At 37.1% G+C, this 21584-nt stretch overlaps 2 protein-coding genes across 4 annotated transcripts; one reads left to right on the top strand and one right to left on the bottom strand.

Annotated features, from left to right (window-relative positions):
• Positions 1-306: 306 nt before the first annotated feature.
• Positions 307-14983, bottom strand: gnb1b (guanine nucleotide binding protein (G protein), beta polypeptide 1b). Of its 3 annotated transcripts, none has more exons than XM_042507084.2 (11): positions 14846-14983; positions 9619-9727; positions 9445-9483; positions 9019-9125; positions 8670-8733; positions 5821-5983; positions 5660-5726; positions 5339-5540; positions 5007-5223; positions 4718-4853; positions 307-2058 (listed from the first exon to the last, which is right to left on the bottom strand). In XM_042507084.2, the coding sequence occupies exons 2-10, from the start codon at positions 9673-9675 to the stop codon at positions 4747-4749; spliced, it is 1023 nt and encodes a 340-aa protein (XP_042363018.1). In that variant the 5' UTR covers positions 9676-9727; positions 14846-14983; the 3' UTR covers positions 307-2058; positions 4718-4746. The 3 variants fall into 3 exon arrangements, with proteins under 3 accessions (XP_042363018.1, XP_042363013.1, XP_042363027.1); XM_042507079.2 differs by lacking the exon at positions 14846-14983 and adding an exon at positions 14556-14839; XM_042507093.2 differs by lacking the exon at positions 14846-14983 and adding an exon at positions 14556-14839 and having other exon boundaries at positions 4738-4853.
• Positions 14851-21332, top strand: LOC121957623 (calglandulin-like). Its single transcript, XM_042506311.2, has 5 exons — positions 14851-14996; positions 17634-17808; positions 19779-19923; positions 20186-20286; positions 21064-21332. The coding sequence occupies exons 1-5, from the start codon at positions 14940-14942 to the stop codon at positions 21105-21107; spliced, it is 522 nt and encodes a 173-aa protein (XP_042362245.2). The 5' UTR covers positions 14851-14939; the 3' UTR covers positions 21108-21332.
• The last annotated feature ends 252 nt before the right edge of the window (positions 21333-21584 follow it).

Here is a 21584-nt window from a genome sequence, read left to right as displayed (position 1 = left end):
GTGACATCTTCAAATTGTTTTGCTTTCTTTTTTTGTCCAACATACAGTCCAAGACCCAAAGACTCAAAAACTAACTTCAAAACTAAGGTAGAAAAGCAGCAAATTCTCACAATTAAGAAGCTGGAACCAGAAACCATTTTGCTTGAAAAATGACTGCAACAATTTGCTGAATATTAAAATAGTTAGCAACTAAATTTCTTCCCATCAACTCATCCATTATTTGTTGCGTCTCTAATCTAAATGACACACTAATCAACATATATGTACACAACAAACTTACATTAAAGCTATCAGATCCAACTCAACTAAGGAGATCTCAAACAGCGTTTTATTACATTTTTCAATCAATAACAGTACAATTTAGTACAGTATCTATCTTGCATCCAGCTCACCGTGTAACACCAACAGACTGAAATGAAATACAAAAAGTGAAAAGGTACATAAGGGTGCAGAGCTCTATAATATTAATGGAAAGAGAAAAGGGAATCCATCTCAGTTGAATTGCATTTTCACTTGTGGCCACACACGAATACATCACATTTATTGTACATCATCGCAGAAAAAAAGAAAAGTGAAAATATGTCACAACTTTAACAAAAGTGCTTCTGTATACAGTGAAATGTTGTCATTCAGATGCTCTGATTTTCAATTTAAGACCAAGAAAAAAAAATGTACAAAAGTTTTTAGTATGGACAGTATGTGAGGACGTTTTTGTTCCATTGAGTGTGAAGATTTGAAGGAGAGAAAAAGGACTTCAAGGATAGAATTCTCACACTGATTGTTATAATTATTACAAAAATTGGCATCAATAGAACTGGTAAGCATAATTTACACTAAGTATGCAGTCAATATTAAGTCTTTCTCCATTCTTGCTCACTCTGGTGCATAGCATTACCAGTATTAGTACATGATGTATGCAGAATTTGAGCCAAAGAAAATTTGGCTTCTATTAAGTTCAATCAACAGGTTACTCTCCTTTTCAGAAACAAACGATAAAAAAAAAAAGAAAATCTAGGATTTTGCACCATTGAAAGCAAGTCTACAGCATGCACATCTAAATTAACTCATGGCAGACAAAATTAAATGTCTTAACTTAAAACATCAGACCATTATTTTCAGACATTGATTTGTACATTTCATTCACAGAGTTGCAACTGCAGTCCCAAGCAAAGGAAGTGTCTATTTAGTCAGGTGAGGTGTTTCGCTCAAAGTGGATACTAAACACAACCCCCCCTCCCTCCCAACCATATAATAAAATCCAGCCATGCCCCAAATTTCAGCACCTAGCTTGCTACCCCACCCTGTCCCACCCAAAGTCAAAGGCATGTACAAGAATTAAGGGGGATAACTGGATAAGTTACTCGTAATAACTCCTTTTGTACTGGAATGAGCATTCATAACTTATAGCATGTGCTTGGTTAGTTAACATAGTATTAGTTGAGAGGCAAAGCTTCTTCATGTGCAAAAGGCTGTGATGAAACAAAAACAGCTAGTATATAAATACATCATGGACATTTTGAAAGCTGCTCGTGTAATATGATCCAAGCTTTTACTTGCATTACTTGCTGCATGTTTTCTCTCATCTGTCTTATATGATTTAACTGGATTAGAAAGACAAGCTGTAATTCAAACATATCTAAAACCACTAAAGAAGTATGACAAAAAGAAAGCCATCGAGAATAACAAAACATCGGAATAGAATTCTTTAAAAAAAAAAAAAAGAAAAAAAAAGAAAGAAAAAAGTTAAATAATTTGTACAATTACACTCCAACATTTGCTTTCAAGACGCACACATTTGCATGGGATGATAGTGTTGTTTTCTCTTTCAAGGTAACATAAAATGGTCCAAGAAGGAATGCACAAGTTTCTGATTTGATACCACAGGAGATCCTTTCTTAACTAGGTGATAAACAATTGTGCTCTTCTTTGTGTAGGAAAGGCATTGGTTTCCCTTCGTTTTTGTGGTGTCCAAGTCTGTTTAAACAGTGTTGAAGAAGATGCTGTGAACATTCTGAAGTTGTAATGGTCTTCCAGTCAACTTTGGAGTTAAAAGAACATCTGGGAAATGAAGACAAATTAAATTTAAAATTGTACTTAGTTTGATCAACAGTTTAGCTACTTTAACCCTGTCAAATGTAATTTTAGAACTAATGGCAAAGATATAACTGATCTTATCTAATCTAAAAACCTAAAGCCCTGTGGCACCAACAATAATGACATAATTTCTTGAAAATGTAATTTGGCCAGAAATGTAAAAAATTGACACCTAACCCGATAGCTAACGTTATAAAGTCAAATTTGTAATAAATTGACCAGTACTGTTATAAAATGTGCTAACTGATATTGTAACAACCTTTTTTTTACTTATACTGTATTACCTATCAAGTGGATGACTTTTTTTCCAAAACGGATGATGTAATGAATCTGAGGGATGAGAAGTATAAAAAAAAGTATCCATTTTGCAAAGTTTATAAAACTGCTTGTGTGATGTTAGCCTACTGAAAACAGCCAACAATCACATGGGAGGCACAAAGTAAGAGACAGTGCCATTGTCTGTTAAAATAATTTTGAAAAAATGGACCAAAATGACCCCAAATTACTGATAATTTACCAATTATCGATAAAAAAATGATTGCAATATCAGTTGGGACATTATATTACATTATTGGTCAAATTATTACATTCTGGATTTTATTATTTTTGCAATCAGGTTAAATGCAAATGTTACTACATTTTTTGGGCGTCATTATATCTTGTAAAAATTGTTACATTATTGTGTGCTGCATTTAGCATCAGACTAGTATTATCTGGGGACCAACAGTAATCTGTAATAATTCTTGATGTCGTCCGTCATCTTAATCCAATGTGAAGCTGCTATGTCCGTAGTCAGAATCAGAATCCGTTTTTATTGCCAAGTACATTTACATATATAAGGAATTTGAGTTGGTGCTTTGGTGCAAAACAATTAACATAAAGTAAGAATACAAATATTGAATGTGTGTCACATTAAAATTCCACTGCGTATTGCCTACCATATTTAGCCAATCACAGAGGTGAAGTGAAAGTACTAGCTCCTTGTGAATCTGTATAATTGTGATATGTGGTTGTATTTAGTTTTTGTGTTTTCTCTATTCTGCCTCTTTCCTGGTCAAGAATTACAGAGGCAGCGTTTGCAATTATAAATCAGTAGTGTAATGAGTATTAAGTGTATTTTGGAAGAATCTGTAATAATGTGAGTTTTTATATTTCCATCAACTTTCCCTCTGCATTTTCTAAATTAAATGTATAGATTTACTCCAATACAATTCCCCTAAGCATTTTCTGTTACTACAAAATAAAATCCAAAGTTTTGGGCGAATCCTAGCCTGAAACTACATCATTCGTTAATGAGGCAAGGGCAAGTGCAAACAAGTGCTCTATAAGCTGCACTTAAGTTTCAATTTCTAGTGAAGTCCAGGCTGCATGTCAAATCAGATGCTATATGCTAATGAATACGTAACAAAAATTCCTTTAAACGATGAGACGGGCTTCACAATAAAAGCAAAAAGTGTAGTCACACAGCACAGAGGGCGAGTAACGATTCAAGGAGAAAGAGATCTGTGACAGACAACTGCGCTGTGATTGCAGCTCCGGAGGTCAAAGGTTTCTTTGAATAATTTAAGTTGTGAAGGTGACCTTGTTTTTCTGGAAGTGTTATGCAGGCTTTATTTTTAAGGCGGTAGGAAAGGCTCTGGTTTCCCTTCAATAGTGTGTTTTAAAGATGTTAAGAAAAAAAAAACTTCATAATTCTCAAAATTCTGTTGTTTTTTTTTTTTTATCAGCATTTACTTGCACTTTTATTTCAAAACCTGACTACATTTAATATATAATTACTTGACACTTAGGTACAGTAAATATGAGATTGCTGACTTTAACTTCTACCAAAGTCATTTTCTGGTAAGATATCTGTACTTTTTCTCAGGTGTGACTTTTAGGCACTTCATCCACCAATGTTATCAGTTTAAGTTTAGACAAAGTTTTGTGTGCAAAGTCAGGAGGCTAATCTCCGAACACAGCATGGAGATCATGAACAGATAAAAATGGCTCAAATCCATCGGAGGAGCAAAATCTCAAAAGATGATGAAATGAACGACATGCATGGCAGCAGGCAGTAAGAAACGTGTTTGTATTTTTCAACAGGCTCAACAGTTATCATGTGGTAGCCTATAAATGGCAACGTTTGGCCCCTTGACATCATATCCAGTGGACAATGTCAAAAGATGTGAGTAAGTTAAAGCACAGGCTACACTTATTCCTTGTAAATATGTTGCACAAACACAGACATGGTTATTTCTGAATCAGATGAGGTCCCCTCTAAATACTTGTCCTGTGCGAACAGGGCAGTTTTCTTTGACGTTTATCTAGAGCTTAGTGAAAATTTAGGGGCAAGAATGTTGTGTTGATCAAGTTAAACAGATTGCCAAGATCCATTCAACTTAACACAGATCTCAAATATGCAACCCAGCAAAAGACTAAGAAACAGAAAAATATTTCACTGAACCTGCAATGCTCTTCAACCAGTTAGGGGACAAAAGTAGAACAAGAGTACATCAGCTTTCACCTCAGCCGAGCAAGAGGAGGCTTCAACAAATGTGCAACTCGCTACAGGTTCAGGACAAGCACTTTCATAAGAATAGAAAAGGTACTAATGTAATAAAATGTAAAACAATAATAATACCATAATAATAAAAGAAGAACCTTCAATCTTCAATTCCAGATCTTCAGAAAACTGTCCCAGGATCCCGTTGCAACTGCCATACCATCATCAGTAACTCCCAGGCAGCTAACGCGGTTGTCATGTCCGGCCAACACACCTAGACAAGTACAACTGTAATTTAGTCTACAAGACAGCAAACAAGTACAGTTTGTCACGTTGTCTGTTTATCAGTGCAAGAATACATTTGTAACATGTTCCTTCGTGTTACAAAAATACAGCTGCGATTTGAGATCATGCTTCAACTCCTTACCAGCCCGGTCAGCTTTTAGTGTGTCCCACACGTTACAGTTGAAGTCATCATATCCCGCCAGAAGGAGACGGCCACTCTTTGAAAATGCAACGGAGGTGATGCCACATATGATATTGTCATGAGAGTAGATCATTAATTCCTGATCAGCACGCAGATCAAACAGCCTGCAGGTGGCATCATCAGAGCCCGTGGCAAAGGCATTGCCATTAGGGAAGAACTGAAAATAATGAGAGAAAATAGTAATGCAAATCAGAGTTGTGCAAAAAAAAAAGTCTAGTTGTAGTTGTAAGCACATCCCAAAGTGTAATTTCTCCTACAAAAAAAAACCTTACACAGATGGCATTGATGTCAGACTCATGGCCAGTGAACGTCTGTCTGCACATGCCCTCTCGAACATCCCAGAGTTTAGCAGAGGCATCACAAGCACCAGAGACGAATAACCGTGAGTCAGGGGCCAATGACAGGCTCATGACATCACCTGTGTGTCCAGCAAATGTTGTTGTCTGCTGGCCAGTCTCAATGTCCCAAAGTGCACTATAAAAAAAAAAACGCACAAGTAAGATAGCAGGTTCTCCAGCGTTCTGTCTTTGGCACAAAAATGTTGACATTATAAAAACAGTCAAGCAACTCAATGTAGGCAGTCATTTACTTACCAAGTGGTATCTCCAGAGCTTGTAACAATCTGGTTGTCATCAAGAAAGCGACAACAGGACAGGTATCCTGAGATTCAAAGAATCAATAGTGGAGTTATTAACATGGAATTTCAGATCTAGAACTAGCAGCAGAAAAATAACCATCAAAGTGGATCATATACCTGTATGTCCAGCGAGCTCACGGCTCACACGTACATTCCCCTCACGTGTTTTCAGGTTGTAAATGGAGCAGATGTTGTCTAAGCCACCACAGGCCACATAATTTCCTGAAGGTGCATATGCGCAAGTCATGACCCAGGAAGATCGAAGTGGGATGGCGTGAACCTACAACAAAAGTGACAAAACACACACACACACACATATTAATTTAATATAAAAATCAGTTTTACACTGAAGTAAATATTTTTAAAATAGCTGGTTAAGTCGGATTTAATTTTTTTGGAGGAACCTTTCAATAATTAATATGTAAGATTAGACACCCTATTTCAGCACTATGGGAAAAAGGTAAGCCATTAATGTATAATATCCATGACCAGTGTGATCACCTGTGGGTACTAGTCTTATATATACATTTCAAGGTCAACCAAAAATACACCATGCAGAGGCAAAATGCAGCCTATGGCGAGCTGCCATGCAATGTCTGTGGAAAGCTACAATGAGCACTCCAAACTGTGGCCATTTGATTCTACAGGGAAGTGCAACCAAACTAAAAGTTGGGAGGAGTTAAACTTTCAGCGGAAAACTGCTGCCACAAAATACTCGCAGCCAATCTGTAAACACCATCTTGTGACTCTTGTGACAATACGACCTGTGCTAAAAAGAATTTCTTCCCGCCCAAAACACAAGAATACACCTCGTAGCCACAGAAAAATGTGACTTTTGTGGTGAGCCACATTTCAGCGCTACGGTGCATGCCCATAATACACAACCACAGGTTTGATCCCGTTGATGTGAATTGGAAGCAACCAATTCGCTGCTGATCCCAGGCTGAGATATCTGCGATGCAAGTCACAGTGCCACAAGTGGCTGTGGAAATCTCAAAAAATCAAATGGTGCTCACTTCAAAACAACCACTCAAGCTGCAACACAGGCGACTTTCTGAACAGCTCTGTGTACAACTAGGAAATGCTTAAGTAAGACTAATGATGAATGTACTGTAGTTGATCATTTAACTGTGTAAAAAGCAGTTTTTTCTGCCAATGTTTTAGGGCTGCCCCTTTAAAGTCAGATATTCAAATAATCATTTTAAGACCCCTCAGTCGACTGAGATTGCATTAAGCTGAGCATTTTTTTTGTTGTTTTTTGTTTGCTAGTCAGTGTGTTGTGCAGTGTACTTATTGGGACATTTTGGTCTCCAGATTTTGCTGCAGAGTGAGCACTCTTGACTTTCAAGTTACTTTTTAATTAAAGCAGCTGCTGCACAGGGGAGCTTCTTGGCACGGAGGGAGCGAGAATCTGCTCTTCTGCTTAGAAGTGGTGAGATTACAACTCAGCAATTTCATATGCTGCAATCTCTGGCCTTTATTTGATATCTAGTGTGTGCCAAAAATGCTGTTGCATATTTGCAACCCGTCATTTGCGCCATTAACTTGTTTACTATATTACGTGAATGCCGCGGCTACACTTCACATCCCATAGGCCCGTTAAAAATTGAAAACTTTATATGGAAAACAAGACAAATTGTCAAATATTCGTATTGAACTGCCAAATCAGATTTGACTGACACAACTCTGAGTCCAGTGCATCGCAAAATATTACTCATGTGAATCAACCCATTCCAGTTTATTTGTAAAATATGACAGAAACTGTTTTTTTTTTATTGTTGCTTTTTCGTAAATAAATCACTCTTGTGTGAAACTGGTAAAGAGGGGGCGGGGGGATTGTGGGATGAACACAAGCGACCGGCGGGGCAAGGCAGATACGAGTTCAAGCGAACTGTTCATGTACAGTGGGAATGCATCTTAATGCTTTTATTGTCACAGAGTGCGGTTGTGCAACCAGCCCAAAATCTGAGTTACTTTCTGGCAAGGTCACCAATTGAAGCACCCATGATCCAAGTAACAAGCGCAAGTAGAATGAGCCCAGTATGAACCATTAAGACATTATACAGCATCTTGTATAATCATGCCCATATTTTTTCAATTCAGTAATCAGTAAGTTGCTATTTAGCGGCACTCACACAGCACACTGTGGCAGCTTACTTTGAAACTAGCAGTGTTTTTATTTTTGAGTCCCTATACGAAATAAGGTATCCCATATACAACTCTGACCTCAATCTGGCCTGCAATCTTCTCAGTAGGTCTCGAGATACATTGGGAGAATGACCCTTTAATCTTTTAATTCCCAGTTGGATTCATCACTCGCTGTTTCAAGCTCAATGTCAATGTTTTTTTCAGTGTCACCGTAAGAGCTTATTCAATGTACTAGGACTTGACGGAGAATAATTCTCTATCTTAATTTTTCTGTCTGTGATAATGGGAAAGACCAAATATTATCCATTAGGGAGGAAAACAGAGCACCATTTCCATCCATCCCACTAACTGCACATCAGATGCAGCAGCCTCAAGGCAAAGGCTTCAAATGCCCCTCTCTCAGCTGATCTGCAACCTCTTTGAGTTTATTCCAAATGAATGCAGAACAAGTAGAGTTACTTAGTTTCCCTCATTCTAATTCTAGCATAACTTTACAAGTCCTACAGATATAGGTGCATGCTGCAGCAGTAATAATATGAAAAAGCATTAGATATACAGAGTCACTGATGCAAAGCACCAGCAACCAGGCCACTATCATTCTTCTGTAACTGCATTTCCTGTAAGTGCCACAAGTTATAAAAATGTAGCAGCTATTATTTTATTTGCATGTAGATTTGCAGCATTGACGTGCCTTCATCCGCAAGTCTAAACTGCTGCTGTTACAACTTTGCTTTCCAATTAGATGGCACACATTGGTATTTGCAGATTCAACTTCATTAATCCCTGTCAAAAATTAAAAATCAGAAAAAATTACTTACCTTATTTGTGGTATAGCTGTCCCAAATAATGAGTTTGCCATCTTGAGAGGCACTGACCAAGAGCCTGCAAAAATGAGAACGGAGATATTAACACCACCACAACAACAATCTTCACACAAAATCTATTTTTATCTGGAATCATAAGCCAAAAACTAAGCAAACAGGACTGTGGGGAAAAGATGCCTGCCACTCTGCTGAAAAACATAATGTAATCATACAAGATTAACTGCAACAGTGTAAAAACTCTTACATTTAGGCATCATTAAACTTTTCAAATTTTCATAAAGCAAGAGCAGAATGCAGCATCATAAACAAATTCTCCCCGTACATCATAAGTTTTAAATTTTACCTGGAATCTGTTCCCCAATGCATGGCATAGATTTTAGCCAAATGACCCCGCAGCGTTCGTCTTGTACGCATCTGGATTCGACCAACGGGGTCAATATTAGCTGTGATCTGCAAAACATTTAAGTACAGTGGTTAATTTTAGACCAACCTCTTTTATTTTCTTGTTAGAAGCCACACTTAGACAGAAAACGAACCAAAAAAATGGTTGAAACCAGAGGTGCCACAACTGAGCCAATGAAAAGACTCAATTAATGAGATCTATAAAATTGAGATGATAAACTACAGAATTAGGAATCTAGCTAAATTGTTTGATTTAAGATGGAAGAATACAGTAATTGGGTGGTAAACATAAGTAAAAAAGCAAGGGGGAAAATGAGAATTGAAAAGTGCTTTTCAAACAGACACAGACCATAATATTGAATGTTACCTGTGATAGCGTGGCATCTGCGCATGCTTTCCTGGCATCCTGTAAAGAAAAAAAATTTAATCTTTAGGGCATGATTTCTCTTTGTTTTATATCCTTAATTTTCACTTTACTTGCAAATTTCATTCTTACTGAAAATTTATGTTTTTGCAAATAAAAAAAAAGTTAATTACTCACTCTGATCTGATTTTTGAGCTGCTCGGCCTCTTGGCGTAACTGGTCCAGTTCACTCATTTTATTCTGCTTTTTCAATTACCTTACTCCAGCTACCAGGGCACTTGTTGATCTAAAAAAAGTATAGAGAAGCATTCAATCAGTTACATAAATCTTCATTTTAAAATTAAGCTTGTATTTTTTTGCTGTAAGCGAAGTGGGCCTGATAAATAACAAATCTTTTAGCAGCAAAAGGTTATGGTGGGAAAGATTTTCAGCCAGCAAGGTGCCACTTTCACATTTCAATCAACTAAATGATTTACCTGCAATAACGTGCAGGTAACGATTCAAGCTTACTTTCGCACCTCAATGTCGTTAACAATAATCCGCACAATTTAGATAGCCAGACAAATCCTGTTAAAGCATGACTTTCCAATGATCCGAAAAGCAGTCATTATCCTGTTGACCTCAATCCCTGGGATACTCAGAATTTTAACCAAGTGATCAATAAGCCACTTATATTAATATAGCACCTCAGGTCACTCTTAAAGTTCATCTAATAAAATACATTAAAGAATTGCATCATGAGTGTGTTCCAATTAAAATAACTATGGCATAGTCTCTCACTTATCAAAGCAAAAGTAATGCGTTATTTCAAGAAATTTCAAGCCAGTTATTTTAGGGAAGCCAGTAAAATGGCAACAAATACTCCAGCCATGATGACCACTTCTGCACAAAACACTGTCTTCATTCACATGGACTATGATATCAGAATAAAAACTTATAACAATTACTTGATGGAACAATTCTCTATGGAAACCTTATTTACAGATAGCCTTAAACAAAATAAAATGTAAACTTTTGAGCATGAATAAGCAAATTCATCAAGTGTTCAAATGGTAGTTGCATTACTGATGGGTATTTTCTATCCGTCAGTTTCTACAGCATACTGTGACACATACGGCAATCCATCTGTTTGATGAAACATGCACAGCCCGAGTCTGAGTATTTAAGGTAATAAAAAGCACAGTACAACACAAGGACAAGCAACAGTTGTAAATGCCTTAATGAATACACTGACTTCTCTGAATAAGGTCAGAAGTTGGAATATTAGTTTGTGAAATAGTAACTAATTGCCCACCAACTCCAGTTTTCTGGGAAAATGGATAACCTTTTCCTCAGATCCATTTAATAAATTATTCAGGCATGTCAAACACAGGTACTTTTTGGAGTTAATTTAAAAAAAAACGTTCAAAAGGTCATCTGTGCGAGACGTGCTGCCTCCCTAAAAAACAAAAAACAGAGTAAAAGTGCATTATGCATGTAGGTGCTCAAAGTGCAATATTACAATGTTTAAACAAAAACCATTAGCAGACCTGAATAATTCTATTGAAGGTATCTAATCCAGATTTAATTGCAGATTGCAAACAGCAATGCACCAATCAACCTCATCTTCCCTGCTGTCTTACCTGGTTTATGTCAGTCAGTAGGCCTATGTTTCAAGACATGACTGAAAATCTTCTCTACCTGACTATGTTATCCTGTAGGTCCTCTGACTGGTTGGCCTTTCTAACCTGGGTTATCCTCTTAGACTCATTAATCTATAAACAAACGTCATGGAATGTAAATATTACGCAGTATCACTGAGTGACAGCAGAATGCCATTCTTGCCTTTAAAGTTTAAGATAAAAAACAATATTTTCAACTTTCTTCAAAGTAAAATATTTTTTTCTGTGATAAAATTACACTTGAAATCAGTTTTGCTGACTTGCATTTTCAGATGCCAGTTTTTTAATATCCACTGTAGTGTATGTTAAATATTTTGTGTTTTCTGTCTCTACATACAGTACATTTCATGTATTAACATGCATTCAGCCATGAACAGACAGAAAATAAGGCATCTAAAATATTTTTAATTTGGGTTTAAGTAGTTCAACAATTTTATAACTATATGCATGTTTAAATAATGATTTATTGCCAAGATACTGCTACCAACTTGTAACTTTAAAATAGTTACTTGACTTTCAGATGCTGTTCTAAATAATCAAATTAAGACAGAAAGGTAACTCCTTTATTAGTCATTCATTTGAAAATGCTCTTTAGTGTTATGTGCAAGTTTTATTCTCAATCAAATAATTACAAGATGCTGTTAATTTCCATTCTTGGCTATTTTTACACCAAACCCTAAAAACTGCTTTATTGAATCCAGAAGTGGGGCAGCCCTGGGTGATGTTACAGGCCAGAGTTTTAAATATTCCACATTCAGAATTATTATTTCCTATTGACCTCTGTGGATGCTTACAGTTAAGGAGTTCCTCTCCCTCATCACTTCTCCTTTCCAAGCGCCTGATCAGGGTCAGCTGACTGCATGATAAACAATGAGCAGTGGCAAACAGCCTGGAGTTGTAGCTCACTAGCTGAGCTCAGGTCCCTTAAGGGCAGTCTGTGCATGTTATTTTCAAAAAGTGTCTCATTCAAAAGGTGCCATATATATATATATATATATATATATATATATATATATATATATATATATATATATATGTGTGTGTGTGTGTGTATATATATATATATATATATATATATATATATATATATATATATATATATATATATATATATATATATATATATATGTGTGTGTGTGTGTATATATATATATATATATATATATATATTAGCGAACTAGTCTGCTTATCTGTACTGTTAAACAATGATAATGCAGTGTTTCACAGGTCTAAAGCTGGATCATAGAAAGAGCCATAACCAGCAATATCACTGAGAAACTACATAATCCTAAAAGCTAAAATCCTCCGTCAATGAGTCTCTAATCCTATCCATGTCCACTAACATAAACAGCTGGCAATACTAGCCCAGGCTTTGGAAATATGTTTTCCCAATCATAAAAGGATGAGTTTAATCTTAATTCTTTTACACACAACAAGCTTAAAGCAAGTGCCTGGATTTTCACGCTGCCAGTGAAATCACAACCCTAATGCAGTCCCTCTCTTCCAGTTGTAGTGTGACCAGATACTGTTAAATTAGCATTACTCTTTAATAAACTAGGGTTTAGTTGCTTTTTCAAGGACACTATGCTTGTATCAGATTTATCTGCAAATTACATAAACAAGTGCAACACATGATATTAATGTAAAGAGGATTATTAAGATACCAAATGACAGATGCAAAATATTCAACATACCTAACATGCATTTTTTTTTAAAAAAAATGTCTGTGCACAGGTTTACACAGCACTGTGCTGTACTGATAGTTGACTTAGCCACTGTGTGCAGTACTGTGATTTGCCTACAACAGTAGAATAGTTTGCATTGTATTTGAATGGCTGCTGGGTAGCTGTTTTAGTCAGTTTGTTAATGTAATATGTCTGGAGGGTTGGGTTACACATATTTCAAGAGAAAATTGGTTGCAATACAACATCATAATGTGGCAATATTCTGAGGATTAGACTATTAATATCCGACTATGTCTAATCAAATTCCTACATTTTCTGAATGTGCACAGTGATAATATGACTTGCACTGATGGAAATCTGAGAAGATGCAGCTAAACGCCATCTTGCAGACTGCTGTCCGCTAGTTAGCTTACTAGCAGTTTTGACAGTGTAGGCCTGCATGCAGGGCAGAGCTAATATTCAAGAAAGCGATGTACTGTCAGTGTGTTACTAACAATGTCGCCTACGATTTAACAGAGTAAGGTATTCGAGCAAGCGTTTAAGTACATGACAGACAAATTATGTAGCTCGTAGCATTTAATGCGAGAAATAACCACATCCACTTCAGGGTAGACTCAGCTGCTCTTCCGCAATTACACGGAGTGCTATGTAGTTAGCTTTTAAGCCAATACGGTGGCTAAACCTGGAAAGTCGGTGGTTGCTTGGCCTCCAGAAATCCACTTACTTGCACACTATCAATCTCGTTAACTCCGACAGTACACAGTTGATTTGATTACCGCGTATCGGTATATTTATTTGCCTCTCTAATCCTGAAATGGACCTGAGCCTGTAAAAACTGCAAGGTCGGGTGGCGATGGCCTGTTTGACATCAGTAAGCAACAAATGCAAAAAGAAAAGCATGATTTTTCATTAAGGAGATGGCCATCTATCACCCATCGCTGCATGACTCCTGAATATTACTGTTAATACATACCTAACATTACTAACCTAAGTTAAAGGCGTAGCACCGGCGCGGCAGTTTCGTTGCAGGAAGGCAGCAATATGCTAACTTATTGCTTCAGCTTGTGAAAAAAAAGGGTGTTAACGCGGCTTCAATACCTCACGTTAAAAAGCGTAGCTGGTGTACATATGGCATACATATAATGCAATATTAAAATTGATTAGAAATGCTGACTGCTCTGATATTGCCAATACCATATATTTGTTAATTTGTTTACGGGACGTTTATTGTTCCAGCCCAGCCCTGTGTGTCATCATCAACTGACAGCAACGTCTTTAAATGTAACATTTCGAGTACAAAGCAAACCACTAGCACATACGAGGTGCTAATATTATCAGCACACTAGTCTTCAATGCCTTTTGACGATTAACTAGACTTCAGGTGCTGTATTTTAGGCCAAGAAGCACCTCCGCAGGGCCATCACTGACATCAAGCCTCACTGGCCAAAATGAACGTTACTTAAGCGGCAGCCAGGAGCCTTCGCTAACATTAACTTAACTCACTGACTGGGCGCATAAGGCAGTAATGTGGACAAAAGCTTTGAATCAAACTGTTAATCCATCGCTGCACACACTCTCTCACACCGTAGCTACTTGTATTTGCTCACGATAACTTAACGTTAGCTAACCGCAGCTAACTAAAAACGGCTAGGAAGCTAGCTGTCGCTACCCCACCCCCGGACAGTTCAATTCCGCCATCAGCTAATTGTATTAACAGCTACTGTGAAACATGTGGAGGTAGCACGAATGTCGCTCTATTTCGCCTTACCTGTTTCAATTTGTGTTTGCGTTTTGGCATTGACTGGAAAGCAAGACGGCGTACACCTCCGATCCACGCATCAACGGGCGACCACTGCGCTAGCTTACTAACTAGCTAGCCAGCTAGCGTTAGTTTTCCGAGGAGCAGCCCTACAGGAACGCAGGCTACGGCTAGGAAGCTCGACAACCTCAGTCAACCAACCGGAGAGGGGAGGGAGGAGGGGGGGATCACACCCACTAGCCTTGCACCGAAGATACAGCCCAGGCAGCCAAAAAGGCTAATCTTTAAAGTCACTATACCTCATTCAACCAGACGGCCTACTGTCTGCCTTTTGCCAAGCTTAACATCTGCCCTTTCCGTAGTAACACTCTGGTCCGGCCATCGATCGACGAGATGGGCGCGGTAACCCTGCAGTCAGCGCTGGGAAACCCCACGCTGCAGCAGCGAGGGGCAGAGAACCTTCGATTGGTGTTTTATCTACAGCTGGAGATTATCAATCACTATGAACAATACTTTGTTCATACTTTCATTTGGTATATGTGCATTTCTTTACAGTGAACTGAAAGCCAAGGGAACACGGTGTTCATTTTTTCCACCTCAAACCTGGAGAAAGGCTGAGTCAGTTTAGTCAGTAGCCCCAACTTGGCTCTTAAAGTAGGAAGTGGTCTGATTTCAGCAGTGCTGTCTATGGCTACTGATAGCACTGTCAACAACATAATGTGGACATCGCTCATGAGAAAATAGTGTGCTCTCATGTAAGTGTGTGTTAGGCATTTTACTGAGATTCAGAATAGGGGAGACTGGGGATGGTTGTAACAGCACTACTTTCACCAATAGAGAACACAAGCAATGAGTCCTAAAACCCAGATATGACTTTGCAATTTAGCACCTCTGGTTCCCTCATCTCAAAGGCAATGTTTTTTTGTTTTATTTTTTAAAAAATGGGTTTTTAGTTAGATGCCTGAAATAAGGTCTGTGGTTAGCACAAGATTAAAAGACTTTTGTTTTGTTCCATGACATAATATACATCAGTAAATACCTCACTCGTAAAATTTGAAGCTTTGCTGAAAAAATAACAGCTTGACCATCGTAAGATTGCCAGTAGCTGACCTTTGGTGTGTCCATTCGATGTCACGGACAGGCGGAGAACAGGTAAACAGTGGAGAGCAGTATGGACAGAGGTCTGTGAAAACTTTACAGTGGGTTACTTCTCTTTAAATTCTCTTACTGATTCAGTCTCTCTTTCAAATTCGGTGCAGACTGATTTGGATTGATGTTTTAACGCTACTTAGGTAGAGACGGACAGTAGTCAGTGGCGGCACATCATTGCATGTCGCCAGTTATGGGGCTGATATTATCATGTTCTGTATCTAAATATTAAGTTTTAGGTGTCCTTCTACATCTGCTCTTTACATTCCGGTATGGCGCTACCGTGACGTCAACAATGCACATGGTGGCATGGATGGTTGGGTTTAGGTGACAGAATCATGGATGGTTAGGATTAGCAGAAGAGGGCACATGGTTAAGCGTAGAAAAAAACATCACATTCAAACACCATAATTCTCCTATACAAAGGATCTGCAACCTCCCTCCTAGATGCCACGAAATCCACACTGGATCTTTAAATTTGAATTTTTCTGGCCAATCTGTACAATACCTCATAAATGTATCATGTTGAACTTTGACAGTGCAGTTTTATATACAAACTTTTAAAATAACTGACAATACTGCACCTCTATTACTAAGAAAACTTTTTACAATTTTACTCAGAGCAAAAGCTTTAGGGTCAACTGCTCATTGAGTAGAGTCCCAAAACAATTATCTGCCTTTGCACAATCTGACCTTTTTTTCACAGCCATTAAGAAATGGAAAAAACGCCCTGATAGTTTGAAAACATGTATAGATCTCCATATAGATTTTAATAAACCAGCCTTGTCCACATTAATTTGACGCAATGTTTATTGTATGAGACACCTTGGTGTCTGTATACTCAATCCTGTGGTCCCTGACACAGAAATATAATTAACTAAACTAAAACTGAAACAAATATTTCTTAGTTAGGCTTTATTTTTGCAGGAAGTTTCATTGAGATCAACAAAGATGGCAGAAGTTGGATGGCCATGGCCCCCTTTGGCTCTGCCTTGGGGGCACCACTGATTATAGAAAAGAACAATACATATCTAAACTGCTTCTTTTTATGTTAAATATATTTATATTAATATATTACTTCAATATTATCATTATTTTATTGCTAAATATGAGATACCATAAGTATGAAGAACCAATATCTTGGAGTCATTCCCAGTTTTCATTTTGCTGGTGCATGGTGCTGTCTCTCAGTGTAGGACGTGACATACAAAGAGAGCCTCTCCCCTTGACTAACAAATGTGAAATTCTTAATGTTCCCATTGCAATGTTGGAAATAACTTCTTGTAGTTAAGTGCCTCCTTATTTGGTTGTCTGCTTTCACAAGTGTCACTGGGGGGCTGCACAAAACACTTGCTAATGGCTAACAGCGAGCTAATTGCTGTTCCCTTAAGTGGACCATGTGATGTTGAGGTCAGAAATGCATCAGATAGTTTACACATTTTATCTTCTGTCTCTTGTTCTGTCTTTGAGAAAATTGCATTTTAACTAATTACAACTTTATCAAACTCGTTATTATCTACATATACATTTCAGTATGCTGTTTATCATTTGTTAGTTGAGATCAGTAACCAGATATTCCTCATGGGTGATAAGCAAGTCCATCCTTTAAGTGCCATAAAAGGCTGTGAAGCATGCTCCTTTAAACTCTGGGGAAAGAGCATTAGAAATGTAATGTTGAGGCCAAGACATCCTCTCATTCTACTTGTCGCAGTGCTTGCACTCAGCCGTGTTTGGACTACCAGATAAAAATGGTGAGAACCTTATCATAAAGGAACTAACCTCTCAAACAAAACTGTTTATCCTAACATGTAATTAACATTGTTAAATTCAACATGACATAGTTCCAGAGGCGTTGTTGTGCTGATCTGTTCTCCCCTTGATAAATCTTGGTAACTGATAGTATCAAATCCTGCAACTTGCTACACAATATTCTTCCAGGCCAGCAAGTTAACACAAGAGCAGATAACGGAGTACAAAGGAGTTTTCGAGATGTTCGATGAAGAGGGAAATGGGGATGTGAAGACGCAGGAGCTGGAGAGGCTGATGAGTTTAATGGGGATCAATCCTACAAAGAGAGAGCTCATCCAGATGGCCAAAGATGTGGACAAAGATGGTGAATATAAACCTGTAATGACTGTTAAGCCCATACTATACATAGACAGGCAGATAGATAGATAGATAGATAGATAGATAGATAAATAGATAGATATATAAGGTAGAATCAGAGGCCCTTACAATACAATATTATCACAATACTGAAGTCACAAAAATATTACTGCGATTTTAAACATGTTGCGATATGCTGGGTATTGCGATAATATATGGCGATTTGTTTCCTTTTTTCAACTGCAAATTATGTCCCTAAAAGAAAACTTTGTCAACATGTATATTATCTAATAAGTTTTCATTATGTTCATTTCAATTCAGAATTCTGTATTGCAAAAAAATGAATCTTGTGGACTGACAAAACAATTGCTTTTGTTATTCTAGAAAAGTTTTATTTTCATTTGTAATATTAATAATTAGAAAATGGTGCCTAGTATCTTGTCACATAAAAATATTGCAGTAGCCTACTATGCTGAATCGATTTCTTTCTGCACTCTTAGTAGTTATGGTATAATGCACATGTGTGACAGCATATCACTTATGCATCTTCACCTTCCCAACACTGGCTATAAAATGGTTCTATTTCTATACACGCGTAATGCCTTTAAATGTAGTAAAGCATGTATTTTGAGCTGAACCTGGAGTTGAGGATAGAAGCATTATCTGACTAAAGTTCAGCCTGAACCATGTAAGCAATTAAAGTGCTAAATTAGTGCTGTGTAATGATAGTCTTGCCATTCTCATCAGCCAAAGTCTGCCATTATCATTAGCTGAAGTGTAGGATGGTAAATAAAGTGGATGTTTGCCACTTTCCTGATAAGGTTAAGATAAATTAATCTTTAGACCTATTTGGAATTACTCTTTGCAGCCAAGCGTATCTGTACTTTAATTGCAAATCTAGATACGATTTATGAAACAAGCCCTTGTAACTTTTTTCAAGAGAGTAACATCTAAAATGCATGATAAAAAAAACAAAAAAAAACAACATTATCTAATACTGCAGTATTTTGTTTTTTACTGCAGGTTACCACATGAATCACTAGGTGTCAGTGTTTCACTTTGTGTGGTGTGTGTGTAATGGGCCTCAGTTTATAATAAAAGCCTGTTAGTGCATCCCACAGTTGTGCCCGCCCCCGCCACACACACTCGTGCACACACATCCATCCAGAATCGTTGAGTTTAAAGCTGACATACAGTTATAGACAGTTATTGATTTTGACCTTGTTTTTCCATTGAAAATTAATTTCCTTTTCCTATAATTTAGAGCTCAACCCAAACAATTTCCAAATAATAACAATAGTTTATTGCTATGAAATTTAATCATAAAGATTATAAAAGTACAAGAAATAAATCACCAGTCACTGTGACTTGAATTACATGCTCAGGAGCATAGAAATACTGCGTTATGATTTTCTGCCTTCTGCTAATTGAAGGAAGGCATGTTTTAGATTGACTTTGTTTTATATAGCCATGTCAGATTAAGTTCCCCTTACCTTAACCTTAACACATTTTATCTGACATTTCCTTTCGGGTTACCAATTTTCCCTCCTGTTTCTCTCTTTATGCCTCTCCTCTCAGTGCGACCATTTTTGTTAATTCTATTTTTGCAATTAGAAGTTAAAGATGTATTGACTATTTTTGTGATTTATGCTATTTTAAAATCTAAGCCTTACAGACATTAATGCTTTTATCCAAACACATTAAAGCTAAAATGTTTTATTTCAACAGATTCTCACTGGAGATACAGTATGCTGGGATGCAGGTCATTGTGGTTAGACAATTGTAGTAAAGGCTGTGATGTTGCACGTGATCATTTTACTTAACATAAAAATCACAATATCTAATGCATTGTTTTTCTACAGTATGTATGTTAGCTTGCATGCTCTCTCTCTTTGTCCACCAAACTAACAAACAAAAGTTACCTTGCAGCACAGGGATAATGTTTTGTTTGAACTGATACATTTCGTGTCCCCTCAGGTAAAGGGATATTTAACTGTGACAGCTTCCTGGGTCTAATGGCGCTGTACCACGAAAGAACCAAGAACCAGGACGCTGAACTCAGAGCTGCTTTTAAAGTATTTGACAAAGAGGCCAAAGGGTATATTGACTGGAACACACTCAAGTAAGAATAACATAAGGGACAGAAAAGACAAGCATAAACATTTGCTAAATAACTACATTATTTTAATTTGATCTATTGAATACTGGATTACACTGCTCTATTAACAACGTAAGTGATAAATAATATTTTTTGTTGTTGTTGTCATATTAAAATCTAAATTAATCAGATTAAACCAAAACAGCTAATGTGTTTGTGCAGTGTTAACATTATTTTGTCACCTTACTCTTTTAGTGGATTCTTTATGTTTAATGTACATTTGCAGATATGTACTGATGAATGCAGGGGAACCACTGAATGAGATCGAGGCTGAGCAGATGATGAAGGAAGCAGATAAAGATGGAGATGGAACCATTGATTATGAAGGTTTGAATATATATTGAAATTACAGGCCATAATAACAACTCTATACAACTTTAATTTGGTTGAAAAGATACATTTAACATTACTGGAAAGTTATGACCATACTGTACATTTTGACAGCATTGTATTGTTGTTTTGTTTTTTGACATTTTGACCTCTTGATCTTTATGGTAATTTTTTTTTTCTCTTTTTTAATTTAGTCAGAATTGTTCAGGTTAAAAAGTCATTACTATTCTGCAAGAGAAATCCATTATTTTGCAATAAAGTAAATGTGTCAATGTTATACTAAAGAATTAAAAATTCAATGTTTTAAACACTACGGCCTTCATTAAAAGGTCCAGTGTGAAGGATTTAGTGGCTGAGGTTGCAGACTGCAACTTACTGAAACCTTGCCGCTGTGCCAAACATGTAAGCCGCCATTTTGAGGTCCACTCCTTGTCAAAAGTAATAAAAACACACCACTTTTCATTTATTTTTACATCATTAACTGTACACTAAAGAAAACATAATTATTATATTATATTCCATTACTGCCAATAAAAACTCTTTAGCCTGTCAATTGTTGTCTATTAGGAAATTAAATTACAAAAAGATATGATCTTTAAAGTACTGTTGTTTTCTGTGACAAGGATTGCATTTATTTAGATTTGGGTTTTTACTCCAAAATGTCCAGATACACTCTAACATTTCACATGTGTCCTTAAATAGAAATGAATGGGATTACTAATGGGATTATAAGTATATAACAAAAATATTTACAACTGATTTTAACTCTTTCAGAATTTGTGGCCATGATGACCGGGGACTCGTTCAAAATGAGCTGAAGACCATGTGGATAAATTGTAGCTGTTTTAAACATGTGTTACACAATTATTGAACAAGACAAGTATGTTTTGAGTTTTCAGCGATAGCAGTTGCACATGTGGAAATGTTTGCAATCACATATCTGTGTGATTCTACTGTACAAATCCTTCACATTAAAATAAAAATAAATCTATGAGTGATTCATCCTTTTTTTCAGTCTGTTTTGTTATCGAGTAAATTCAGATCACTGAGAGTTAGACATCACAGGGTTAATTTCCTCAGAGCTGCCACCCGGATGCAGTCATTCACATGGGTCTGACAGCATCTGGTGTGCAGCAGAGCCATTAAATCCCATTCTCATCCCTGCAAAGCCAAATAGACAGCCGAGGGAGCCAACCGCATCTGTCATCTTGAAGCCATTAGACCAATTGCAGGGTGGCGGGGGAGGGAGCTCGCCACACTGATCTGTGTTTGCAGCATCCCTGGAGCAGCCTCTG

This window comes from Plectropomus leopardus, chromosome 2 (genome assembly GCF_026936395.1).
Source record: "Plectropomus leopardus strain MGB_pleo_1.0 chromosome 2, ASM2693639v1, whole genome shotgun sequence".
NCBI lineage: Eukaryota > Metazoa > Chordata > Actinopteri > Perciformes > Serranidae > Plectropomus > Plectropomus leopardus.
The sequence above is the reverse complement of the archived record's forward strand: the minus strand, read 5'-3'. Positions and strand labels throughout refer to the sequence as shown.